A 22,112-nucleotide genomic window follows, 5' to 3' on the forward strand; every position below is an offset into this window, starting at 1 on the left:
CAGCTCTCGCCATACTTATCAAGCTGTCCTACAGTGCATCAGGCCAGGCATATACAAACAGGCCCAGCTATCCGCTAACTGAACATTCAGTCTATTGCCTCCTAGGCCCAAACAAGAGTTCCTGCCACAGGCAGCAACCCAGAGCCCATTCACCAATTAGCTGGAAGGCAGATTATTGTCCAGGGAGAATTATCCAGCTCCAGCCCCACATATTCAGCCTCTGCTCTACCCGTCGCCCTTAACACTTGCTCCAGGGCTTGGCTCTCTACTGACGACTCTCCTTTGCTTTCTCTTTTTTATGCTTTAATTTGACAGTGCTCATCAGCAGCCATTTTGTGACAGCTTTTTGTAAGTGAGCATGTTGCAATTGATTGGGCATACAAAATGGCGCAGGGGAAAGAACCACATAACTATGGCCTGGACTCTTCTCCCAGACCGACACGTTTACGGACAGCTGCAGACCCTATGAATGTGTTGTAGTATTGTTAATGCTACTCTCGGTAGTCCACGCATAAGCAGAATGAACTGAGGCAAACTAGCGGTAGGCAGATGTACGCACAGGGCTTCCAGTTGCACCTTGTGATGATGAAATTTACGTCGCCACGACTCATAGATGTGGCAAGTATATTTCTGCTTTAGCCTGACTTTCCTTGTTTAAACCAACAAAGTATAACTTCCTGGAGAAAGTGAGCTCATCAGCTCAAGTCTACAGAAGCTCAGTTGGATGCTAACTCAAAGTGTCAGTGTTTGACACCCTTTAAAAGTTACATTTTGATGCTTCGCTGTGATCCTCGGGGAAGTTTCAGGCCCGTGTCACAGGGATTTAAATGTTCAGAAACTGAAACTTAAAATTTCTAACCTTTCTCGGGGTTGCCCCACTCCCACCCAGATAAGAAGACCTTCAGTCTGTTCAGTTCTGTGGTGTACAACTTTATTAGGTTGTACTTAAATTGTTGGTTCAGTAGATCAGCGAGACCAAGCAGATGCCAAATGTGTAACTCTCTGTGTTTGTGCTTCTCTATCTTCTGTTTTTTTATCGCTCTCCTCTTCCTCACCACCACTCTATTGCTGACTGCTGGAACTTTCTGGCGATCTGTCTGATGCTAATTGGTGGGTAAACAGGTCTGGTGTGAGTCCCCCCCACTTCTAAAATCACATACACACATAGACATACACAAATACACACGCCCCCCTGGAACCTCTTGCAGGACCAAATGGCTGGCAGCGCCTGCCCGCCATCTCCCGCTGAGCCCTGGTGTGCGCTTTGGTGGCTCAGGCTGCTGTTCAAGCCCAGCGGGGGTTCATTCACTCACACATACACACGCACACACTCATACGCGTACAGAGACACACAGTCTCCTTGTGTCCCCTGCACACCCGCCACCCGCTTTCACACCCCAGACAGCAGGACAGCAGGAGAACACACACACACACACGAAGGAACAGACAGACGCGGTCACTTTAGAGATGCAGGCCAAGCGCTGTAGGGGAGAAAAGTTTTCACTTAAACTGGAGAATTCTCTCTTCATTAGCGCCTTTGGACTTCAGGAAGAGTTCTGTTTATTTGTTCGTTTTTTCCTGTCTTTGTAGTTTTTCTTTTCTCTCCTTCTTTGTCTGTTCCTCTGTTGTCTGGGTACATTTGGACTTAGCTGAGTTAAAAAAGTTTGGCTCAAACAAAATGCAGTGTTGTTCAAAGCCCACAGGGATGAGCACCTTAGTTTGCATCTTACCTGCACAATTTTGATATTGAGATGAATGAAAGCGGAGATTAAAGCGATGTGATCGCTACCAAATATCTTGTTACTCTGCATTCCTGCAGGGCTGACGGTGTGCAGCTATGAAGCCATCCAGTTATTTATATAGATTGTCCACATAAAAGTGCCGTTCTCTTTTAAAAAGGAGATATTATGTTACGTCCCTGTAGTGTTGAATGTGTTTTCCACATTAGTCTTCCATATTAATAGAAGCTCAGGCATTTTAAGGGGACCAATCTTTTGTTTGACGTTCGTTACAGCACAGTTTCAGTCTCAGAACTTCATCTTTGACTTTTATCCCGTCACTGTTTTTTCCCCCCGCACCAGTCGTCATTGACCTTTTTATTTCCGTGTGTGTGTTTTGTAGACAGCTGCAGTATCACTCAGGGGTCTTCAGGCTGACAGTGGCCTGACGCGTTCACCCGTCTACCCCCTACGTCTTTTCGGTCATTCTCCTTTCTGTCCTCTCTTGTTGTACACTCTGTTCTCTCCACCTGTTTTCTCTCTCTCTCACCTCTGTGTCCATCCATCAGTCTTTCTCTTCCACAGTCGAAACAGTTGTCAAGTATGATGGAATTTATTAGAAAGGCACTGACCGCTCTGCTGCTGATCCTCACTGATATACTCTGAACTCGTAGTATTTGACTGATAACTATATAGGCTCAATTGGCTTTTTCTTTCTCACATAAAGACTGACACTAATGAATATGGTCTTGGGCATTTCACATCTTTAAAGGCCATTATTTAATTTACTATTTTCTGCACTGCTCACATGCTGACAACCAATAAACACTAGATTAGAACCTGCACTGGTAAAATTTAATATGTCTTAAATATGTAGATTTAATGTCACAAGATTAAAATTTGTCTATATTTTTGTCATATCACAAATATAAACTAGCCCACAGTATGTCGAAATGATCCTAATGCTCCAGCACGAGCAGAAGATGAGTAATCAGTCGTCTCAAGCACTAACATGAACTGACAATACGAGTCTCTATTTAGTTGAAAACACACACTGTCGGTGGCCAAGCAAATGAGCGGCATGCTAAATTAAAATGTCACTGTTGTATTTATCGCTTCTTCGCATTACATGCCATTATTAATAGAAAATGTGGATGAATAATAATTATCATTATGAGAAGGAATGTGATTTTAATGTTCCTTTAACCTCCTGCTTCTTTTCCCCAGACAGGATAGAGAGACTGCAGAACGAGCTCATGAGGATGAAATGGCATCTGTGACCAGCTCAGCGCGAGAAAGGGAGAGAGAGCTGGCTGTACTGCTGGAGCAAACAGAGGCGCAACACCTGCAGAGAGGTCAGTGTCACAGCGCAATGTCCCCTCCTCACCTCTCTGACTTATCAAATATCTCTGACCTATTTTAAAGATTGTTACATATCCTCTATGAAATCAGTACTTCAAAAGCCCTTCTTTCATTTCCCTGCCATAGTTTGCTCATCAAAGGAGTACCTTTAATGTACAGTCTTGTGTGTTGGAACCTCATCCCGGATGTCCGTTAGATGCAGCTGCATGGCGCTTCCATTGCGTCGAGGTTCAAATGCTCACTGGAAGTGTTTCAGCGGGGGATCGTCTTTAGCAGTCTGTCCCTCAGCAGCCACTTTTTTTCTTTACGAGCATAGTGTTTACATGTCTGCAGCTTATTTATGATCAGAACTTTTGCTTCTACCTAACTTGTTTTAATTACTGCATGCTGTCTTTTCTTCATTCTCTTCATTGTCTTTAATTTCGCAGAGGGAAAATCATAGCATTCCTTTTCCTGTCGTACGTATCCGTCGAGAAGAGACATTATCAAGAAAACTTAGTTTTGACAACCAATAGCTTATAAATAATTAAATGTGTTATTACATATTTAATTCATATCAGCTTTTCTATACATTCACAAATTAATTTTACTCTTCATTCCTGTGTTTTTGGCCATCAGCCTGACAGCTAGAATGGCAGCGACTCGTGTCTGGCAGGTGTGATGCTGCCACATTGGGGGTCAGACTTCCTACACGGAAGAATTAAAAGGTTTGCAGTGGAGAGCTGCACAAGCTTGAGAACATCTTTACATGTCTACCCAGCAGCAAGTCCTCATATTTGCTATTTCAGTCGGTTCCACTGTAGGCCACTGTGGTACACAGGCATATAGTTGTTTCACATGCAGGAGAGTGTGATGTGTGTGGGGGGCCGAGACCAGAACAGAACAAAGCTGCGCACACAGAGTCAGTAGACACAGAACTGTAAGGAACAAAACAGCAGAGCTGATCAGGGTCAGCGACAGAATCGCAGCTGGAGCTGGGAGGGTTTAGTCTCTTCCTCAAGGACGATTCAGCGGGGTGGATCTATGTGGGAACGGGGTCTTGAACCTGCATCTTCCACTTAAAGGACGGTGTTCCTTCTTACTGTGCTCCCCACCAACACAGCATGACCAGTTGAGTGGGAGGGAACGGACAGATCACAAATCATTTGAGCCGAACAAGGCTGAGCTGAAGTGACCTCAAAAGAGCAGAACAGAGCAAAAAGAGCAAAACAGAAGCCGTGAGAGGAGAAGAGAGAATAGCAGGGCAGAGCGGAGGGAAGTTGATGGGAGCAGAGCAGAGAGACCCAGCTCAGAGCTCCCTGTCTGTCTGCACAGCAGAGCTGCTGCTGCTAGCACATCTGTTGCACCATCTGGATCCCCCCCTCACACCCACCACCTACCCTCAACCATCCTCTCCCTCCCTCCCTCCCCTTCTCCTGTCTTTTTATTTACCTGTGGTTCCCTTCAACAACCAGGGAGCCTGCTGGTACGCGGAACAAAGATGGAGGGTATAGAGGGAGGAATGGATGGAGGGAGGGAAGCGGGGGGGGTAAACAAAGGGTTTGTTTCTGGCGCGTGTCGGCAGCACACATGTTGTCTAAAGAGAGCTGACATCAGAGCACAGCAGGAAACTGTGGATGGGGAGGGGATGGAGGGATGGACGTCCTTTAGTAGCTCGCATCACTTCCTCTCCCCGTGCAACCCAACAGACGAGCTGGATAATTAGCTTTCTTGCTCTCCAAATCCCGCCTCTGTGTCCATCCGTTTGTCCTTCCATCCATCCGTCCCCCTCTCCCTTCTTCTCCGCTCCCTCCCACCTTTTTTTCAGATTTTTTTTCATGTTTCTTTTTTGAGTAAATGCGTACAGAGCAGCCTCTAGATGATATCAGATATTTGTTTCTCTCCGTCCCTCCCTCCCTGCCACGCTTCTTCTCTCCATCCCTCCCTCCCCTCATTTTTTCTCTGTTTGTTTCCAGTGCCAGTTCTGCTGTGTTTCTGTGTCCCAGGGTTCTTTTTGGCCTACGCATGGCCAGACGCATTCAAAGCCTGTTCAGCTAATTAGCATTCTTCATGCAACTTTTCCAGCACTGACCAAACTTTGTTGAGTGTACGTGTGTGTGCACGTCTGTGAGTTTGTGTGGTTCAGTTTCATGCTCTTCAGCATCCAATTTCTGCCCTCCGTGCATTATCTATGGCAGTGATCTGGGGATGGAGACTGTATAAAGTGGAATGAAAAAAAAAAAAGGTTATTGGTAGCTCACTTTAGAAGACACAGTGTGCAGCCTATAAAGGGAAGACGGAAGAAACATCAGTCGGCATGTAATTTCGGCATTTATATATTCACAGAATTTCTGTTGCATATAAAAATACAAGAAGAGAGAAATAACAAAAGCCTGTAGGTAAATGATGTGCATCATAGCACAGAGGTACCACCATGCCTCGTCCTCCACTTTTTAAAAATCTCTTTCTTCCACCCCCAAATATCTACTGTATGCAAAAAAGTAAAAAATAAATACTCACTTCACAAGTCTGAGCTACTTTTCAAAGACTGCGAGTCCTTGGTGTTTTTTGGTTTCGGTTGACTGTAACAGAATGCCGGAGCAGGTGGATCATTCCCTCCATCCAAACGGTAGCCATTGTTATTTTAAAAGAGCAGACATATGTTGGAGAGCGGAACGTGGATCATTTCAAAGGAATGATGAAAGCCCAGTGTTGGATTGTTCAGAAAGAGGCCCCCATGAGCGGATGAGGACGTGGCAGGAAGGGTGGAAAGGAGAAAGAAAAAACGCTTTCAAACAACAATCCCCTCTCTTTCTCCATCTCATTCTACCCTACTCACACACTTTATATCTTCGTCCACGATTCTCTGTACTCCTGCTTTTTCCTCTGTACATCTCAGCATCTTGTTTGAGTAGTTTTGATGTAAATGTGAATGTCGACAAAAGCATTTTTTTGGGGGGAAATAGATTCAAAGACACATTCATCTCACTGTTGCTGCAGTATTTGTTACAATAGATTTCATTGTGTATCTCAGTCCGTTGTGTAGTGTATTTTCTCATGGTGTGTTGGAAATGTATAGTACGTGTTAATAGAAGCAGCCATGATGCTCTCTAAGCATTATTTTTTTAAACACTTATACAGTATATTACAGTAGATAGTCGGTTGACCCACAGAAGCAGTATTTCATTTTAACCATAACCAAAATGAAATCTTGAATCAGAGAGGTGATCTTAAATTTAAATTTTATTTATTTGTTTATTACATCTTCTGTAGCTGCATTATCATTAAGTGATGGTATAAAGGAGGTACGAAAGATGACTTTAATCCCAGTGCTTTGCAATTTAACTTTTTTTTTTTTTTTGTACCTGCAATCTCATGGACTGGAGTTTGTGACCTTTTACACCGAAGGCTCAAAGTAATAACAATAAATTAGTAGATAAACACAGATTTTTTTGCATGATCCCTCAAATGTGACAATTAAACACTGGTGATAAAGATATGTAACTGTAGGAAGATATTTTACAAATGAAAAATAAATCATTCTGTTTAAAATGACACCATTGCACTGAAATGGTAAACTTACTGGGGCTTGATAAATATAATTTATCCTCTTAAGTTTTCTGCATTATAATCTGTGATCTCTCGGGCGTTACTTTTCATTCTATGTATTTTGACGTTCAGTATTTTACTTTATTCTTGGAGGTGACACTTTGAGTTATTATGTCAGGCCTCCCTCAGAAGAGGCCTTTTACCATCATCTATTGTTGTGCACAATTGAAAAAATTGCATAGACTTATACCAACCATTAACTCTTCATTTGATTTCATCCTTTTCGTTTTAAGGAGTGGGTCTTCTTAAACTTTACGATATACAGCTCACTGTCTGTGTCTCACAAACAGAACTGTCACATTCATGTCTGTGTGTTGAGGTTTTCTTTCTTACTCTGAGCAGCAGTTCATCTCAGGATGTGGTCAGCACTGACAAGAAGCAGGTGCAGCAAAGAACCTACATTATGGAACAAGTTTTAGTTTAGGAAGATATGTCAGTAAGCTTATAAATTGTCTCGGTTACTTTTTTTTGGGTTCTTTGAGATAGAGAGACACAGCAGTAGACAATAAACAGACATACTACCAAATACAGTACATGTAGCTTTTGATATCCGTTAGGGTAAGTGTAAACCAGATGTACGCAATTACTTGGAGAGCTCTAACACTAAAGCTCAAAATGACCCAGCCAGTTACTGCTGTCGAAACCAGACAACACTTGATGATTGAAAATGTGGTTCATCAGTTCATTCGGGGTGTTTAACTATGTGCGGGGATCAACTGCACATAAACATGTCTAGATTATAAGGAGGAAAGAGGCGGGTGATGGTGGTGTCCACTGGCAGCTGATTCTCAAGGCAGGCTTTTGAGTTTGACAACATCTGAACTTCAGTGTAGGCGTGTTGGCTGCAAAGTATAAAGTGTTAAACTGATGTGAGATATTGCTTGAACCCTTTCTGTGGCTCTAAGAGGTCACCGCACTACAGCTTAAACATACAAAGAACTTGGAACTGGTTATGAAACGGTCTCAATTTAACACTGATGACTCTGAATGACCTACATGAGCAATGGGAATATCAGTGTGAAGATGGCTATTTCTGTATAGTTATATTCTCAATGCCGGTCAGTCGGTAAATTAATACTTTATTTTATGGTGGAGTCCCGATGAAAGAAGCTGCTCTGTAGTCTGGTGGTACGGCGGTTGATGCAACTGGCTTATAGTGTAACATTTTATGCTGGCCGTGCTGCCAAGCTATGCAGTACTGTTGGTTTTTGTTATATAATAACTAGGGAATGTAGATTTTTCCTTTTAGCGACTTTAAGAAAAAAAAACACGCAAATTGACAAAACACAAGCAAATTGTAATAAAAACAACAACATGAGAAAGCCAACAAAGTGAGAATGTGCAGAGAGGAGCTGAAAATACGGTAAACATGGATATTTTTTGTCTTTTTGCATGTTTTTTATTCTTCAGTCGCAGTGTGTTCGTCCTCTCGAAGCCACTTTACATGTCGGCTTCTGTGTAGCCAGGATCTAGGACAGCTCGTCAAAATGTTTAACCTCGTAGTAACAAAAAAAACAACTTTCCCATTATCGATTGCAGTTGCAGAGCTGGATGGTCTGCTGAGTTCCCAGAATTCCCTGATCAGGAAGCTAAAGGAAGAGTGCTGCGCGCTGGGAGTCAAACTGGAGGAGCTGACAGGAAACAGCAGGTTGGTGTTTTCTCGTTCATTCATTCATCATATTTTCTCCTTGTTTGAACATTCAAGCACTCGATTATGCTTCTACTTTCTTTTACTCGCTCATTATTCAACTCAGTGACTTACATTCAGACTCCTTCCTTCACGCTGTGAGGTGAAATTTTGTTGTGTAGATACACACAGCTTTTCTTAACAGCTATTTATTCACTCGCTCAGTTGTTTACTCGGTCTGTCTGTTCCATCATTTCATGAAGCATCATCCATCCAGGCTGTTTGGACAGATCATGTCAACATACTACATACTGCTTCCCAGTCTGACCTGTTTTCTTGTTAACCTGATGCTACAGTAGTCACAGCAGGCCTGCACAGCTCTCCATCTGGGCTGCCTGTGATTGTGTGTTCCTCTGTTTGTGTGTGTGTGATTGTGTGTGTGTGTGTGTGTGTGTGTGAGTGACCCTGGGCCCAGTGTCCTGTCAGCTGTTGGAGCTGTGCTGCACATTAGTCACATGACAGCCCCCAATCTGGCCCTGCCAGACCGCACTGGCCTCACCAGCCACAGGACACGAGCACACAATACACACTCAGAACGACCCTGTGTATTATCTTATGGACATCAACAGCAAATGCACACATGTGTACACAGTGATAACTATCACCTTGAATGTGTTTTTTATGAGGAGGAATTCACACTCATGCTGACACACTGTCATGAAGGCTCATACCCTACATCTGCTGTATGTGTGTGTTATGTAGTTTAGCAACAGTGTGGTGTTGGTGTGTTTCGAGCCTCAGGCTGTTTGAGCTCCTGGAGTCCAAGCCCAGTGTAGCGGTTAAAGTCCTGCTGGACAGCCTCAGTCAGGCTAAGTGAGGTTACACTCAGACAGTTGCAGCAACATGAGCAAGAAAACTCTTGATGAATTGTTTTCAGTTGTTAGTCTGATGATGAGGCCTCCTACTGATTGGTCAGTGTAATGTTGTGAGGCCGACTTTGGACTCGTGGTTAAGGGACATAATTAACACATAACTGCAACGTCCCACCCAGGGACCTTTTGTTGCATGTCACACCTCTCTTTGTCTCCCCACATTTCCTGTCTGATCTCTACTGTACACAGTCAATGTCATTGGCTTGTCATCCAGGGTTCACATGGATCCTTGAAGTCCTTTATATTGTGTGTGAATTCGAGAAAAGATCCATGCCTAAAATTACTGAAAATGGACATTAACAGACATTTAAAGTCCCTCAATTGGTTTAATTTTTCTCTTTGCTTAATGTTAGTCAATAGCCTGCATTCTACTCTCTGGATGTGAGTCTCCTGCAGTTTCACACAAATTCTCAGTGTTGTAAGAGTAACTGACTGACTCTGTGGACTCCTTTATAAACATCTCACCTGTTCAGACTCAAATCTGCTTAGTTGGATTTATTTATCATAATTTATTTGTAATATTTGTATTGTACATCTAGTTTTTATTATTTTGTTCAAATTGTGACCCAAATTGTGATTTACTGTACAAACTTCAAACTTACAGTGTGAATAATAAAATGTATCATATTTATAAACCGCATAGTGCATTACTATACGTGCATAGATTTTTGCTACATGGTGCATTGATAGGGCTTTGTGTGTGTGTGTGTGTGTGTGTGTGTGTGTGTGCAGAAGTGAGATGGAGCAGCTGGCTCTGGAGAAGCAACACCTAGAGGAGACAGTGAAGAGTCTGAGAGCTCGCTGCACCGACATGGAGGAACAGTGTGTCCAGCACGGCCGCATGCACCAGCGCATGAAGGACAGGTACGCAAAAACACATAATACATAATACACAATCAACTACACTTCCTGTGTATAATCTTACATCTTCATCAGATCTTGTGAAGGCATTTTTGTCCATTTTTAGGCAACTTTTGTGTTGTTTACGAGCAAATAAACAATCGATTTATTCAATTATCATTTGTTAATTGCTAAACATTTTTGCTTTATTCCTCCAAGAATCAAAAACTGGCACATGTATCTAATGATTGTCTATCAAGATTTGTATTTTGAAGCACAATTCATTATCAAGATCAGACTATTTTTTATTATAAAAACAACAGCAGCTTTCTCCGATTAAAATGTTCCCAAAGTGCTATTTTAGCTTTAATTTATCTCGGTTTGAATCTGGCAGCAGGCTTTACAAAATGAAAAAAGAAAAAGAAAAAAGAAGTGCAGTTTTCTTCACAATCTGTCCCTAACCAGTCTTTCTTCTGCACATCTAATGTTTAATTATTACAAGAATTGTTTTATTTTTTTTTGTTGTCACCCTGGTTTTTGTGTCATCAGCAGTTTACTCTCCTGCTGTCGGTGCAGTGGCAACATTTTCCGCTTAATCAGGCTGCACATCAAACTGTTCTCTGATCAAAAACCACAACTTTTCTTCTTGTTTTTTCTTATTTTTCTCCAAAAATAAAATAGTTGTTATACTCCTGTGGCATCACTTTCGGTGGTCAAAAGACAACAGTAACTGTGTGAATATTTAAAAGCCAGAAAAGTTGAACGTGCAGTGTGTGAAACGCAGAATAAGGGGTGAGGGTTTGTTTTGTTTAATTGAGGAATTTGAGTAGGCTACTCATGTTTTAGATGAATAATTAATTTCTCTGTAGGAATACCAAATTAACTACGAAGTTAAACAAGCAGTAGTTAAAAGTGAAACACCAGTCTTTGTAACTACATCCACAATAAACAGGCACAGCTGAGTTTGTCTTTCATCCTGAATTTGCTCTTTTTTCAGTCTTCTATCATAGTAAACTACATGTATTTGGGTTTTAGACTGATGTTTGGACAAAAATAATCTATCTGAATAATGTTATCCTTGACCTTAAGGGGTTTTGATGGGAGTTTTGTGCTGTTTTTTTGGACCAAACAATCGTCATTTCCAGCCCTAAAATAATGCACATGCTCTCTGCACCTCATTTTCCATTCTGTTGTGGTTATTTTTGAGGGCAATACAATAGAATACTTAGAATTGGGATACCTGACATATAGGGAGGCATTTTTGAACAAAGCTGCAGTTAAAAGTGAGTCCATCTTTGGCTTATGCGACAGTATCTGTCAAGTGTGTGTGTGTGTGTGTTGCGGGGGTCCTCTTCTCCCCTAAGTGTGGAGCCCAGTTGGTGTGTGTCTCCACAGGGTGCCTGGCACACAGCCTTGCTCTGCCAATGTGGGCGAGGGTGTGTGGGTGTTGTTGCCCCACTCCGCAGGATCTCCACCCGAGTGCCCAGCCCCCCAACTACACCTTACTCTTAACCAAACACGCGCACACACTCACCCTTTTCTCCTGCTCCATCACTGACACTACATATTGTCTACCACCCACCGGTGTTAACCTGTCGACAGTCACACGCTGCCAAAAAAACAAAGTTTACAGAGTCACAGCTGTCTCCTGCCGGTGTGTGACTCTTTTTGTGCGTTTCACGGAAGGAAAAACAATCTAAGTTGTCAAGGAGTGTGAAGTATGAATATTCTGTATGTTTCCGCGCATATGTTATGGCAGTATTTTTATGTGTGTGTGTATGGGTTGCCATTGCATGTTCTCAGGAGGTTTAGCAGAGTAGAAATCTGGCTGCCAAAAGTGGATTGGCTGGGAAGTTGGCACCTAACTTCTCTCTTCTCCCAACTGAACCACGATAATCACTCTTGGCATTTAGTGAGTTTTATTTTCTGCTTTGACACTTACTGGGTTGATGAATCCTCCTGATATTTAAAAATCTCTCGAGTTCAGTTCTACATGAGGTCACTTTTGGAGTGACTGTCAAACCGCTTGACCACATTTTTATATTTAATACTGGGAGAACATTCTTTTGGTAGGAACTGTGTGTGTGTTCGGGAATGTAGTTATTAGTTTTGAGTAGTAAAATAATGTATTTTTTGGCATTTATATGTTATATTTTATCATAAGAATGCACAGTATGGAGACGGGAGGCGAGAGAGGTCTGACTCACGTTTACGGTGATCCATATTGCAGCTGGTACTTCAGTATGTGGTCATATTTCTGGTACTGAATGTACTCCGGGACCTGCCACAAATATATTATTATCTTATTCAGATGGCAGTCGTTTACAGTTTGTAGATCTCTATTTCACGTGTGTGCACTTAAACGTTTGTATGCATGTGTGTGTATTCCCGTACAAGTGGGTACGTCAGTCTCTCTACATATGGTGCCTTTCTCGTACTGAATTGCATCTTCTCGTATCCCTCAGTGTGTGTGTGTGTGTGTGTGTGTGTGTGTGTGTGTGTGTGTGTGTGTGTGTGTGAGAATGTGTGCCCATACATTGGGTATATGTTAGTTGGTCCCCGCAGGCCCTGAGCACTCAGTGGGCGCCCCGCCTCGCCGCTCGGGGGTTAAGGTGTACGTGTTAACAAGCTTGTGCAAGTGGGTTCAATATCCAGCGCCCCGCCCCTCCCCACAGCCTCTCCATCGGCCTGCAATCTGTGCTGCGAAGAGCGGCAACAGCGCACCACGCACAAAACATTTGGAAAATCAGCTTGATTTATTTTTACATGGGCAAGCTGATTGCCAAACTACACAGGGGTTTTAGCACACAATGTTTTGCTTCACCACTTAATTATTTATTTCTCCAGCTCTGTGTTGTTGTTTTTTATTTTTTTTCTTTGCCTGGAAATGAAGAAATGGATCGGAGAGAGGAGAGACGGAGCAGGAGAACATCTAGTTAGGAAGGATAGAAGTCAGCTACTGTAAATGATTAATAAAAAGGTTTTATATGTGTTCTTATGAGCACTGATTCAGGTTTATTAAGTTAAATGTATATTTTACACGAGTGAGCACAAATGGAAATGTTTTAACTGTTCAAGACATCTACACCTAACATCTTTATATGATTTTTGACATTTTATTTAGTGGTTAGTCACTTCTCTGGTGCTTATTCTGAGGAAAAACTCACAAAAAATAAACGTCGATTTTAAAATGAGAATTGCTTGTTTCTCGGTTGGGGCAGAACCCAGAATATTTATCAGATATAGAAGCAACCGAAGTGCAGATGTAGGAGGAAAATGTGATGATCTATGATCTCTAGTCCACAATTTATTTAAAGCTGAATACAAATATCTTAATAACAGAACTAACAAAGCCTGTTCTGTTGTTTTTGAATAAATTAGTCTGGTCATTATTTGATTCGTTTAAGTAATTTGACATTCTAGCAAAAGTAAAAACTGTAATATGTTAGTGAGAATCACTGTGATGAAACAATCTAATGATAAATATCTGGAATGCTTGCGAAGGTTGTTACGACTCCTAAAAATATTTCCTGCTGGTGTACAGTTTATAGAAAGCCCATAATCTCATAAATATTAATAAGAATGAAATAATTTTATTTTAAAACACTTGTGAGATACAGTCAGATAAATGTGCAACATACACCTTGCTATTTTCTTTTCTCTGGGTTCTCCCAAAAAAATATTTTAAAAAATGTGATTATAATGTATACATTAAATATATATATTTATATCAATATATATAAGAACAAATGAAAGACTGTTATAAGTCCAGTCCCAGTCTATAAAGTAGATTTTTTTTTCTGATAGATTGCTGTTTGGCACTAACTTGAAAAAAAAAATGCCAGAGAAAGTTTTCTGTGACTTCTTTGCTGTTTTCTGCTCATACTTAAAATTAGTAATCGTTCTCTCCTCTGCCCCCTCTCTTCCCTTCTTCTTCTCATCTTTTTTTAAAATTTCAACTTTACCCTTCTTATTCTCCAACTTTACTCGTCTCCTCCTCCCCTCTGCATCCTGTACCGAACACCACGCAACCTTTTCTCACCTCACAGCTGTTCGCAGGCTGTTTCACAAATTATCACTATGCATGTACACACCGAGGTCACATACACAGACTCTCACACACACACAGACCAACATAACACCAACGTTTGCTTAACCACACATAGTGACGGCAGAGTCAGCCCTGGATCGGCGTGTGCATGTACTGTACCGGGTGTGTGAGTGTCTATGCGCAGGCCTTTATGGAGAGCGGCAACATATACGCAGATGTGCCTGTAGATCCACAGGCTTCACTCGGCCATATGGCCTCCATGAAGAAAGATGGTGCGTGCGTCTGGAGGAGAGCAGAGGAGGGAGGGAGGGATGGAGCGAAGGATGGAGGGCCATGTGTGGTATGAGCTGTGCAAGCAGTTGTTGAAGTATGTATGCCTGTGGATGTGTGTGTGTGTGTTTGTGTGTGTGTGTGTTTGCACCAGAGGCTCCAGGAGATTGGTTAATGGAACAAATGGTCGCGGCGGGCCGGGGAAGAAGGAACAGGCTTGCTGCTACCGCGGGCGGACAGCGAGCCCCGGGCGAGGGCTGCTTCATCTGGGCTCCTGCCACACACACACACACACACACACACACACACACACCCTCTGTCAAACCCTCTTCTCCCCCCACCCCCAAACACACTGTGTGCTGCCATGCCCCAGAAGCAAAAGGACGCTCCTCGCAAAAACTTTTCATTTGCAAATGAAGTTGGCAGAGGCAGGGCAGAAGAAACAGGACAGCTTTCATTTGTTTCATGTGTGTGTGTGTGTGTGTGTGTGTGTGTGGGTGTGGGTGTGCGTGTGTGCGCACGCACACACACACACACACACACACACACACATATAAACACCCGGGTAAATGTGTGTGCATGTGTGTGTGATGAGTTGCAACTGTGTGTGTGATCTGAGACGTACAGAGAGATGGAGGGATAATAAAGAAGGCTCAGTGTGAGGAGCAGCGTTTTACATTCATGTTAAACACATCGTTAATATTAACACCACTGCTGTCACCTCTTTGCATTTAACATTTTTAGAGATATTTCTTCTTCTTTTACATATACTTTTTAGAAACGGGTCAGTTTTACAGAACAGCACCCCGTTAGTCTTATCTTTATTTCCTGTGAAAAAAGAAGTTTAAGAGTGTTCAAGAAATGTCAGAAAAATACATAAAAAAAGAAATGTTAAAAAAAGTTTAATCATATTTGCTGCTGTTGACTTGATGCACTATTTGAGGATATCTGAATAGTTTTCAGATGTGAAATACTGAATGACTACAAAGACATTTCAGTCCGCTGTTCATACTTTTGGTTTCTCTGTCACGCTCGTGTCCTCACCTCCGGATGGCGCTGTCGTCGTCCTCTCTTCCCCTTCATCTTCCTCTCCGTCTCATCGTTTCTATCTCTGCATTGCCCAGCTGGCTTCTGTAGCCGGGAGCGACTGCAGGGCGGCCTGCTGAAAGAGCATTGTCAAACGGTGGCTTTACAGCTCTATCACACACAGCACACGCACGTACACACACACACACACAAACGCACAGATTTGCAGCTCAGATGTCAGGCTGTAGCCAGAGGCTTGCAAGCTGGAGCGTTAACTGTGCAAAGCGTCACATCTCGAGCCCCAGTCAGTGACACTCACTAACACTACTTCATAAAACTACAACTAGAAAACTCGTGCGGAACACCTGCCCCTTCTTTAGAAAAATGTTAAAAGTAACAACAGCAGAAAACTCTTTAATGCCGGGAAAGCAAACACTCAAAGACGAGACTTAAAAAGAGTCAGCAGGCCTCACGGCAGCAAACACTTTGACATTGAATATCTGATAAAACAGCCTGCAGCAGCACTGAAACCTCTGTTAATGCAGCGACGGAATGAAAGCAGACAGAAATTCTGTACTCATCTAGAGCTGATTAAAATCTGTGAATATATTTCTGACTTCCCTCTCGAACACTTCCACGATCTGCTTAAACTTTTTATTTAACACTTTTATTAAGGTCTTGTGTCTAACCCTGATGTTCAATGACCGTCTTCTGTGACTTTACATAATTGTAAAATCTTAAACCAACACTTCATACATTTTATTTGATTTGTTACTCTCACCTTTAATGTTTCAGAGCTACATGCAGCTTGATAGTGCAAAGCCAGTTTCTAACTGGATGAATAAAGCCTGGTATAATTGTGACCGAGAAGAAACTATTTCAATTAAATAAAAAATAAAATAAAGGATGTCAGTTTGATGTTTTAAAGAGGTTTAGGTCAGGAGATCTCTTAGAATTGGCAGACAGCATTTTTGCATTGTATTCCATATCTATCTAACCAGTACCTGTGAATAAACTGAACATTGGTTGAAATTTCACTTTATTGTTTTAGTTGTTCAGTTGTTTTATCTTCATGTTCTATCATGCAGATCATCTTGGCTTCATATCTTCATGTCTTATTTTCAAAGTAACACAATTTTTATTTGTGAAGACAGACTTTACAAATGTAAACGCACCTGTACATTGCCACACAGTAGTAACATAAAGTACAGATCAAACATACATGGTGTTTATTGTGATCACTGCCTGAGATTTCACTTGAGGTTTTTTCATGAAATCTGAATTTTCAGTTAAAATTATTCAACACAGGCATGATCGTTTAAAGACTTATATTCTAAAAAGGATAAAAAGATTCATCTTCAAATGTTTTCTCACAAAACAAAAACTGTCATTAAAATACCTCGACTCACATCAGTCAGCAGCAGTTTCAGACTTCGTCTCTTATACTTGAATAATACGATTTATTGATACGGTTTGCTGAGTAAAAGTTACAAAGTGCCTCACAATAAAAGCATTCAGCACCTCATTTTAAATAAGTGGGATAATTAGAAAATCATGGGCTATAAAATAAAAAGAATAAAAATAAAAACAAAATTTAAGTTTAGGAAAGTGACGTAAAAATAGTTAAATGCACTGAAGAGTTAATTTAAAATTGAAATCGATTAATTGAGTCATAAAAGATTAATAAAAGAGGTACATAACTTCAAATCTGAGGAAAAAACACAGTAGTCGTTCCCCCTTCACTCATTAAAGTCGAGCTCTCAGACATTCAGTTGACAACGCTCAGTTGACCTGAGAGAGAAGTTACTGTTATGGCACAGTTCAGATGTACTTGAGGGACTTCACTGTGAGCTGACCCGGAGCTAATTACTACAATTTTATGTTGATATGTAAAATAGTTTTGCATATTTGTATGTCAAAGGTTTCACACACAAAAACTAAATGTCGACTTAATTCAAACACGACCGGACTGATGAGCTGCACGCTTCATTCTGCAAATAAGACTACAAACATCTGAAAAATGTTTTTTTTTCCTTCTCACCACTGTGCTCAGTTCTGCTGGTTCCCTCACAGGCTGTATCACAGATGAAATTTAAAACAAATGAAATTTATCTTCTTACTGCATCTGTCTCCTGTGCTGCAGCACTGGGAGGTCACTCGACCTCACTTCGAGTCTTTTATTGATTAATTTTACTGGATTTTGATTTTTAAGTTTGAATAGACTATAGAAAAATTAAATGAAAATATTTAATAAAATATACAAAATCAAATGGATTTTATCTTGTGCATTAGAATTAGAGTGTGATATCAGAATGCTTATACCAATATTAAAGTATTAAACAATTGTCTTTCTGTTATATTTCAGCCGATATGCCCACAATTTTTTACATCGATCCCTCAAATTTGGTTATCGAATACTTCTGACAAAGATATGTAACAGAGGCAGTTCAACAATAGACTTTGCTATTAATATTACTTGAATACCCTGAGAATGTAACAATTCTTCATTACGTAAGCATCTGTTTCTGCATTAAAAAACATTTTTATATTTGTGCATGTCGGGCAACATATAGGCCGATACCACTATATTTGTGATAGGTGTGCTGTCTTAAGAATGCAGCGCAAGACATTTATTTAGTTACTTAGTTTAGTTCAGACATTTAGATGTTGATGTCGTGTGTGTTGTCATTCCTCTGTGTTCACACTTGAGCTGCAAATGAAATGTTACAAAAATAACATGCAGAAAAAAGTGACTTGGGCTCCAAAACACTGACTGAGTGAAGAACATGTTTGCATCAGTCCGGTCTGTTATAAAAATGATAACTGAGAGGTGAAATAAAAGAATTGACAGCACAGAATTAAATATTCTCACCCTGATCAAAACACACAGTGTCACCAATCAAGTTCTCATGTCAAACGTGCATGTTAGCAGAGCAACAACTGGCATGACAGGTTGGAGGAGGGGAGCGGGGCAAGGCCTTCAGGCACACACACACACACACATTCTCACACACACACACACACACACACACACACATTCTTGAGTGCAGTTGTGTGCTAGCCAAGATTAAGCTAGAGCGCTGGGGTGTGAGGGTGGTGATGGTGGGCCTGGGATTGGGCGAAATATGGTTTTGTGTGTGTGTGTGTGTGTGTGTGTGTGTGTGTGGGTGTGTGTGGCAGCTGCAGCCTTCATGCCCCTGGCAGTGTTGTTGTAACCAGGCAAGCCAAGGCCGTCTGCCTGCATTCTTCACCCCCTAGGCCCCCTTCCTGCTATACGCACGCACGCACGCACGCACACACACACACACACACACACACACAGTTGGGTTAGTCAAATGTTGAGATTTTTCATTATCTTTTAGGGTTAGGGTTGACTGCGAGTGTGTTGTCATTACAGGAGAACAGTTTGCTCTTTAATTATAGCCCACATTCAACTTTACATTCAGATTTCATTCTGTTTATTTTATAAAGAAAAAATTCTCCATTCCCAATGCCGTGACATTCCTCCGTATGATCCGTGCTGAGTGGTTATATAAGGAGGCACGTCATTTTGATAATGTATGCACCGTCCAATAAATATTTTCTTTAGGTGACACGCTCCAATAGCTGATTTGTTTAGAAATAAAAAACGCACACATTCATATGGGGCTTTTTGAATGACAGACCTGAACGCCGCTTCCACATCCTCTCTTTCTATTACCGTCTCCGTTTTCTCTAACATGACGTTAGCACTTTCCCTTTGGACTGTGCCTTTAGGACATATGCTCCCACCTGTAAATAAATATGCAAACACAGACAAACACACACAACAGAGTTTAGACACTAGCTGTGGGCTATGACTGATGTATACCACAGAGAGGTAACTGTGTCTGCGTGTGTGTTGTAATTAATCTCCTTAGTAGCAGCAGTCAATAGAGAGTGTGGCGGTTCGAGGTGCAGATTGTGAGCAGAGTTTGATTATCGGGCTGTCAGGGGAAATTACTGCAAACTGCCTCCCAGCAAAACTTGCTTTTATTATGTCTGCTGGAGAGCAAAATACACGCCGAGTACAGCGACTGCTCTGGAAGCTGTTTCAGGTGTTTTTTTGGAGGATCATTTTCAGAGGATAAACTTAATTATTTCAGCGTAGGTGTTCTGCGTGTCAGTAAACCGTGGGATCCAGCAGGTGGTGTCCTTTCACCAGGTCAGCAGGGAGGCTCTCCATCTCTAACCCCCCTCCTCCCATCCGCCATCAGCCAGGCCAGCAGCAGGCGGCAGGGAGGTGACGGCTGGAGCCTCTTTTGTTTCTCCCGTCCCTCCTCCGCTCCCGTCCAGCACCTTCGCCCGACATCACAAACTGTCAGCTCTCATTTTTCACCCGCCGCAGATCCTCTTCACCTAAACATCCATTTATCTGTCTCTCCATCAGTTCGTTCATGAATCCATCCAAGCTTCCTTCCTTCCTCACCAGTTCCAGGCAGTGGGCAGAGGCGAGCCAGCCTGCAGTGTGTGTGTGTGTGTGTGTGTGTGTGTGTGTGTGTGTGTGTGGGTTAGTGCAGGGCAGTGCCCGAGCATTAAGCCGTATTAAGCCCTAATTAATGAGTGTGCCAGTCGATAGAGGCCAGTTATTGGATTTGCTGCTTTAGCTGCTGGAAGGAGCGCTGCCTTAATCACACACACATTCATATACACACTCACACTCACACTCACACACACACACCACTCCCCCCTCCGTGAGGCCGAGCATGCAAGGTGAGACGAGGGCTGGATTAGAGAGTGTGTGTGTTTTATAAGCAGGCCAGAGGTTGGCTGCTCTCTGACCAGACAGACTGAGTATGTTTGTTTCTGCTTGTGCCAGAGTTCAAGCTTTACTTACTGCATTACATAAACCTTCAGCTTACAACCTGCAGCCGCTTTATACATCTCAGGCCACGACCTGACTGACTGGTTAACTGGCTTCCTGTTCGGCTCACACACCGTCTGACTGCCTGGTGAGAAAGTCAGATTCACATTTCACAGCAGTGTTTAGACTTAAACTTCAGATATTGTCTCATTTTTTGTAAAGCGGATCCCATTTATCCTAAATAATTTGATTTATCTTGATAGTACCTGGAGCTGCAAAGATTAGACGATCAAAAGAAAATAGTTGCCAACTATGTACCATATGGTATTTTGACACATATTGTATCAGGGGCGAGAACATAGATCACACAGACTTAGCGCTACACATGCAGTCGCTTTAAGAATGCCTTGGAAAAGTCTGCTTTGGACAAAGCAGGCTGCATGTGCTCCTGGCCATCATGTGTTATCAATGAGAAACATGGTGCGACTCCCACGCCTTGCTTTAAAGTTAAACGCTAGAAATGACTCACTGCACAGGGCTGGAGTGCGGCGTACCGTGAAAAAACAATGGTTTTGCCAGCGACGTGTTCCTAATGAAGCGTCTGTTTGATCGAACCCTCAGGGACTAAAAGTCAAAGACGTCTCTGCGTCTACTTTGATCGTTCAATCCCTGGCCTCTGTACTTGTGTCACATCCACTTACTGGACTGCCCCTTTAAATTAAGCCCATTTCTTTAATTACATACTTTAATTTACTTGAAATTTTGGCAAGTAAAGGGTCATTTCAGCCAATACACGAAAAAACCCAATTTTCTCACTTGCCTCTAGCAGAATCTAGTCATGCTGATAATTTGGTTTTGTTGGCCCCGGTTAGAGATGAGATATCTGTTCCGCAGATTATACACATCAACAGGGACACTGATTCTGGATAGAGATGTTACTGGCAAATATTTCGAAGCGTAAATTTGAAATGCTATAACGGCCGCAAATTAAACACCATTCAACTGCTGTACGGAGGTGGCAGCGAGACACAGACACAGATTTCTGAAAAACCCGGACAAATACAGACTTCACAATCTGTATGGCTACGTACGTACCAGGGGTAATAAAGGAAACTGTCTCATCATGACTCACTTAGTTTGGTGGTGAGGAGTTAAAAGCCTCAGTCAACACTTTCTCAACACTGCCATCATAAAACATTTACGGCTCCAGAACAACAGGCTCTGTTTCTGACCTTTAAACCTCTGCTGTGTGTGTGTGTGTGGCACATTGCTTGTGTCTGTATCTTGTGTCTCTGCTCGCCACAGCGGGGCTCTTTCTGTGTGTGTGTTAGTGTGTGACGTGGCGGTGGCCTGCTGTGTCGTGCTGTGCGATGGCGGAGGAGGGAGCGTGGGAGGAGGAAGAGATGGGGTGGCTGGTCAGGACAGCTTGGCAGCCGGCTGCAGGAACACCAGGCGGGGAGGGGAGTCTTCGCCCGCAGGATCCAGGACTGGACAGAGCCTCCAGGTCGGAGATAAACCGCCCAGCGGGGGCTTCCCATTGGGATGGAGGAGGGGGCGGCTGAAGGAGGGCAGGCTACAGCGAGCAGGGAGGACTGGATGGGGAAAGTTGACGGAGGGGAGTTTCTGACGAAGAGGAGCAGGATTAAACCCTGTGGTGGAGGAAGAGGCGGGCAGGGTAAAGTGAGGACAACGTGGGGGGAGCAGGGAGCAGATTGTGGAGGAGAGTTGGGATGTTCGCCTCCCCCGTCTGTCACACACAGGCAGCCCTGCCACTGCCAACATGACCAGCAGGGCAGGGGCATCTGCCCCCCCCCATCCTCCAGATACCCCTCTCCCTCTTTCTGCCCCGAGCCACAACTCTGTCTCACTTCATCCT

The 22,112-nt window shown here is 42.6% G+C and overlaps 1 protein-coding gene across 1 annotated transcript in view; it reads left to right on the plus strand.

Annotated features, from left to right (window-relative positions):
• Positions 1-22,112, plus strand: part of sdccag8 (SHH signaling and ciliogenesis regulator sdccag8) — a 49,481-nt gene that overhangs the window by 23,310 nt on the left and 4,059 nt on the right. Inside the window, exons 14-16 of the mRNA XM_030440835.1 lie at positions 2,946-3,073; positions 8,208-8,316; positions 9,960-10,091. Coding sequence (XP_030296695.1) covers positions 2,946-3,073; positions 8,208-8,316; positions 9,960-10,091 — 369 coding nt within the window. The remainder of the gene's footprint in view (positions 1-2,945; positions 3,074-8,207; positions 8,317-9,959; positions 10,092-22,112) is intronic.

The sequence above is a fragment of the Sparus aurata genome, chromosome 15, assembly GCF_900880675.1.
Source record: "Sparus aurata chromosome 15, fSpaAur1.1, whole genome shotgun sequence".
Lineage (NCBI taxonomy): Eukaryota > Metazoa > Chordata > Actinopteri > Spariformes > Sparidae > Sparus > Sparus aurata.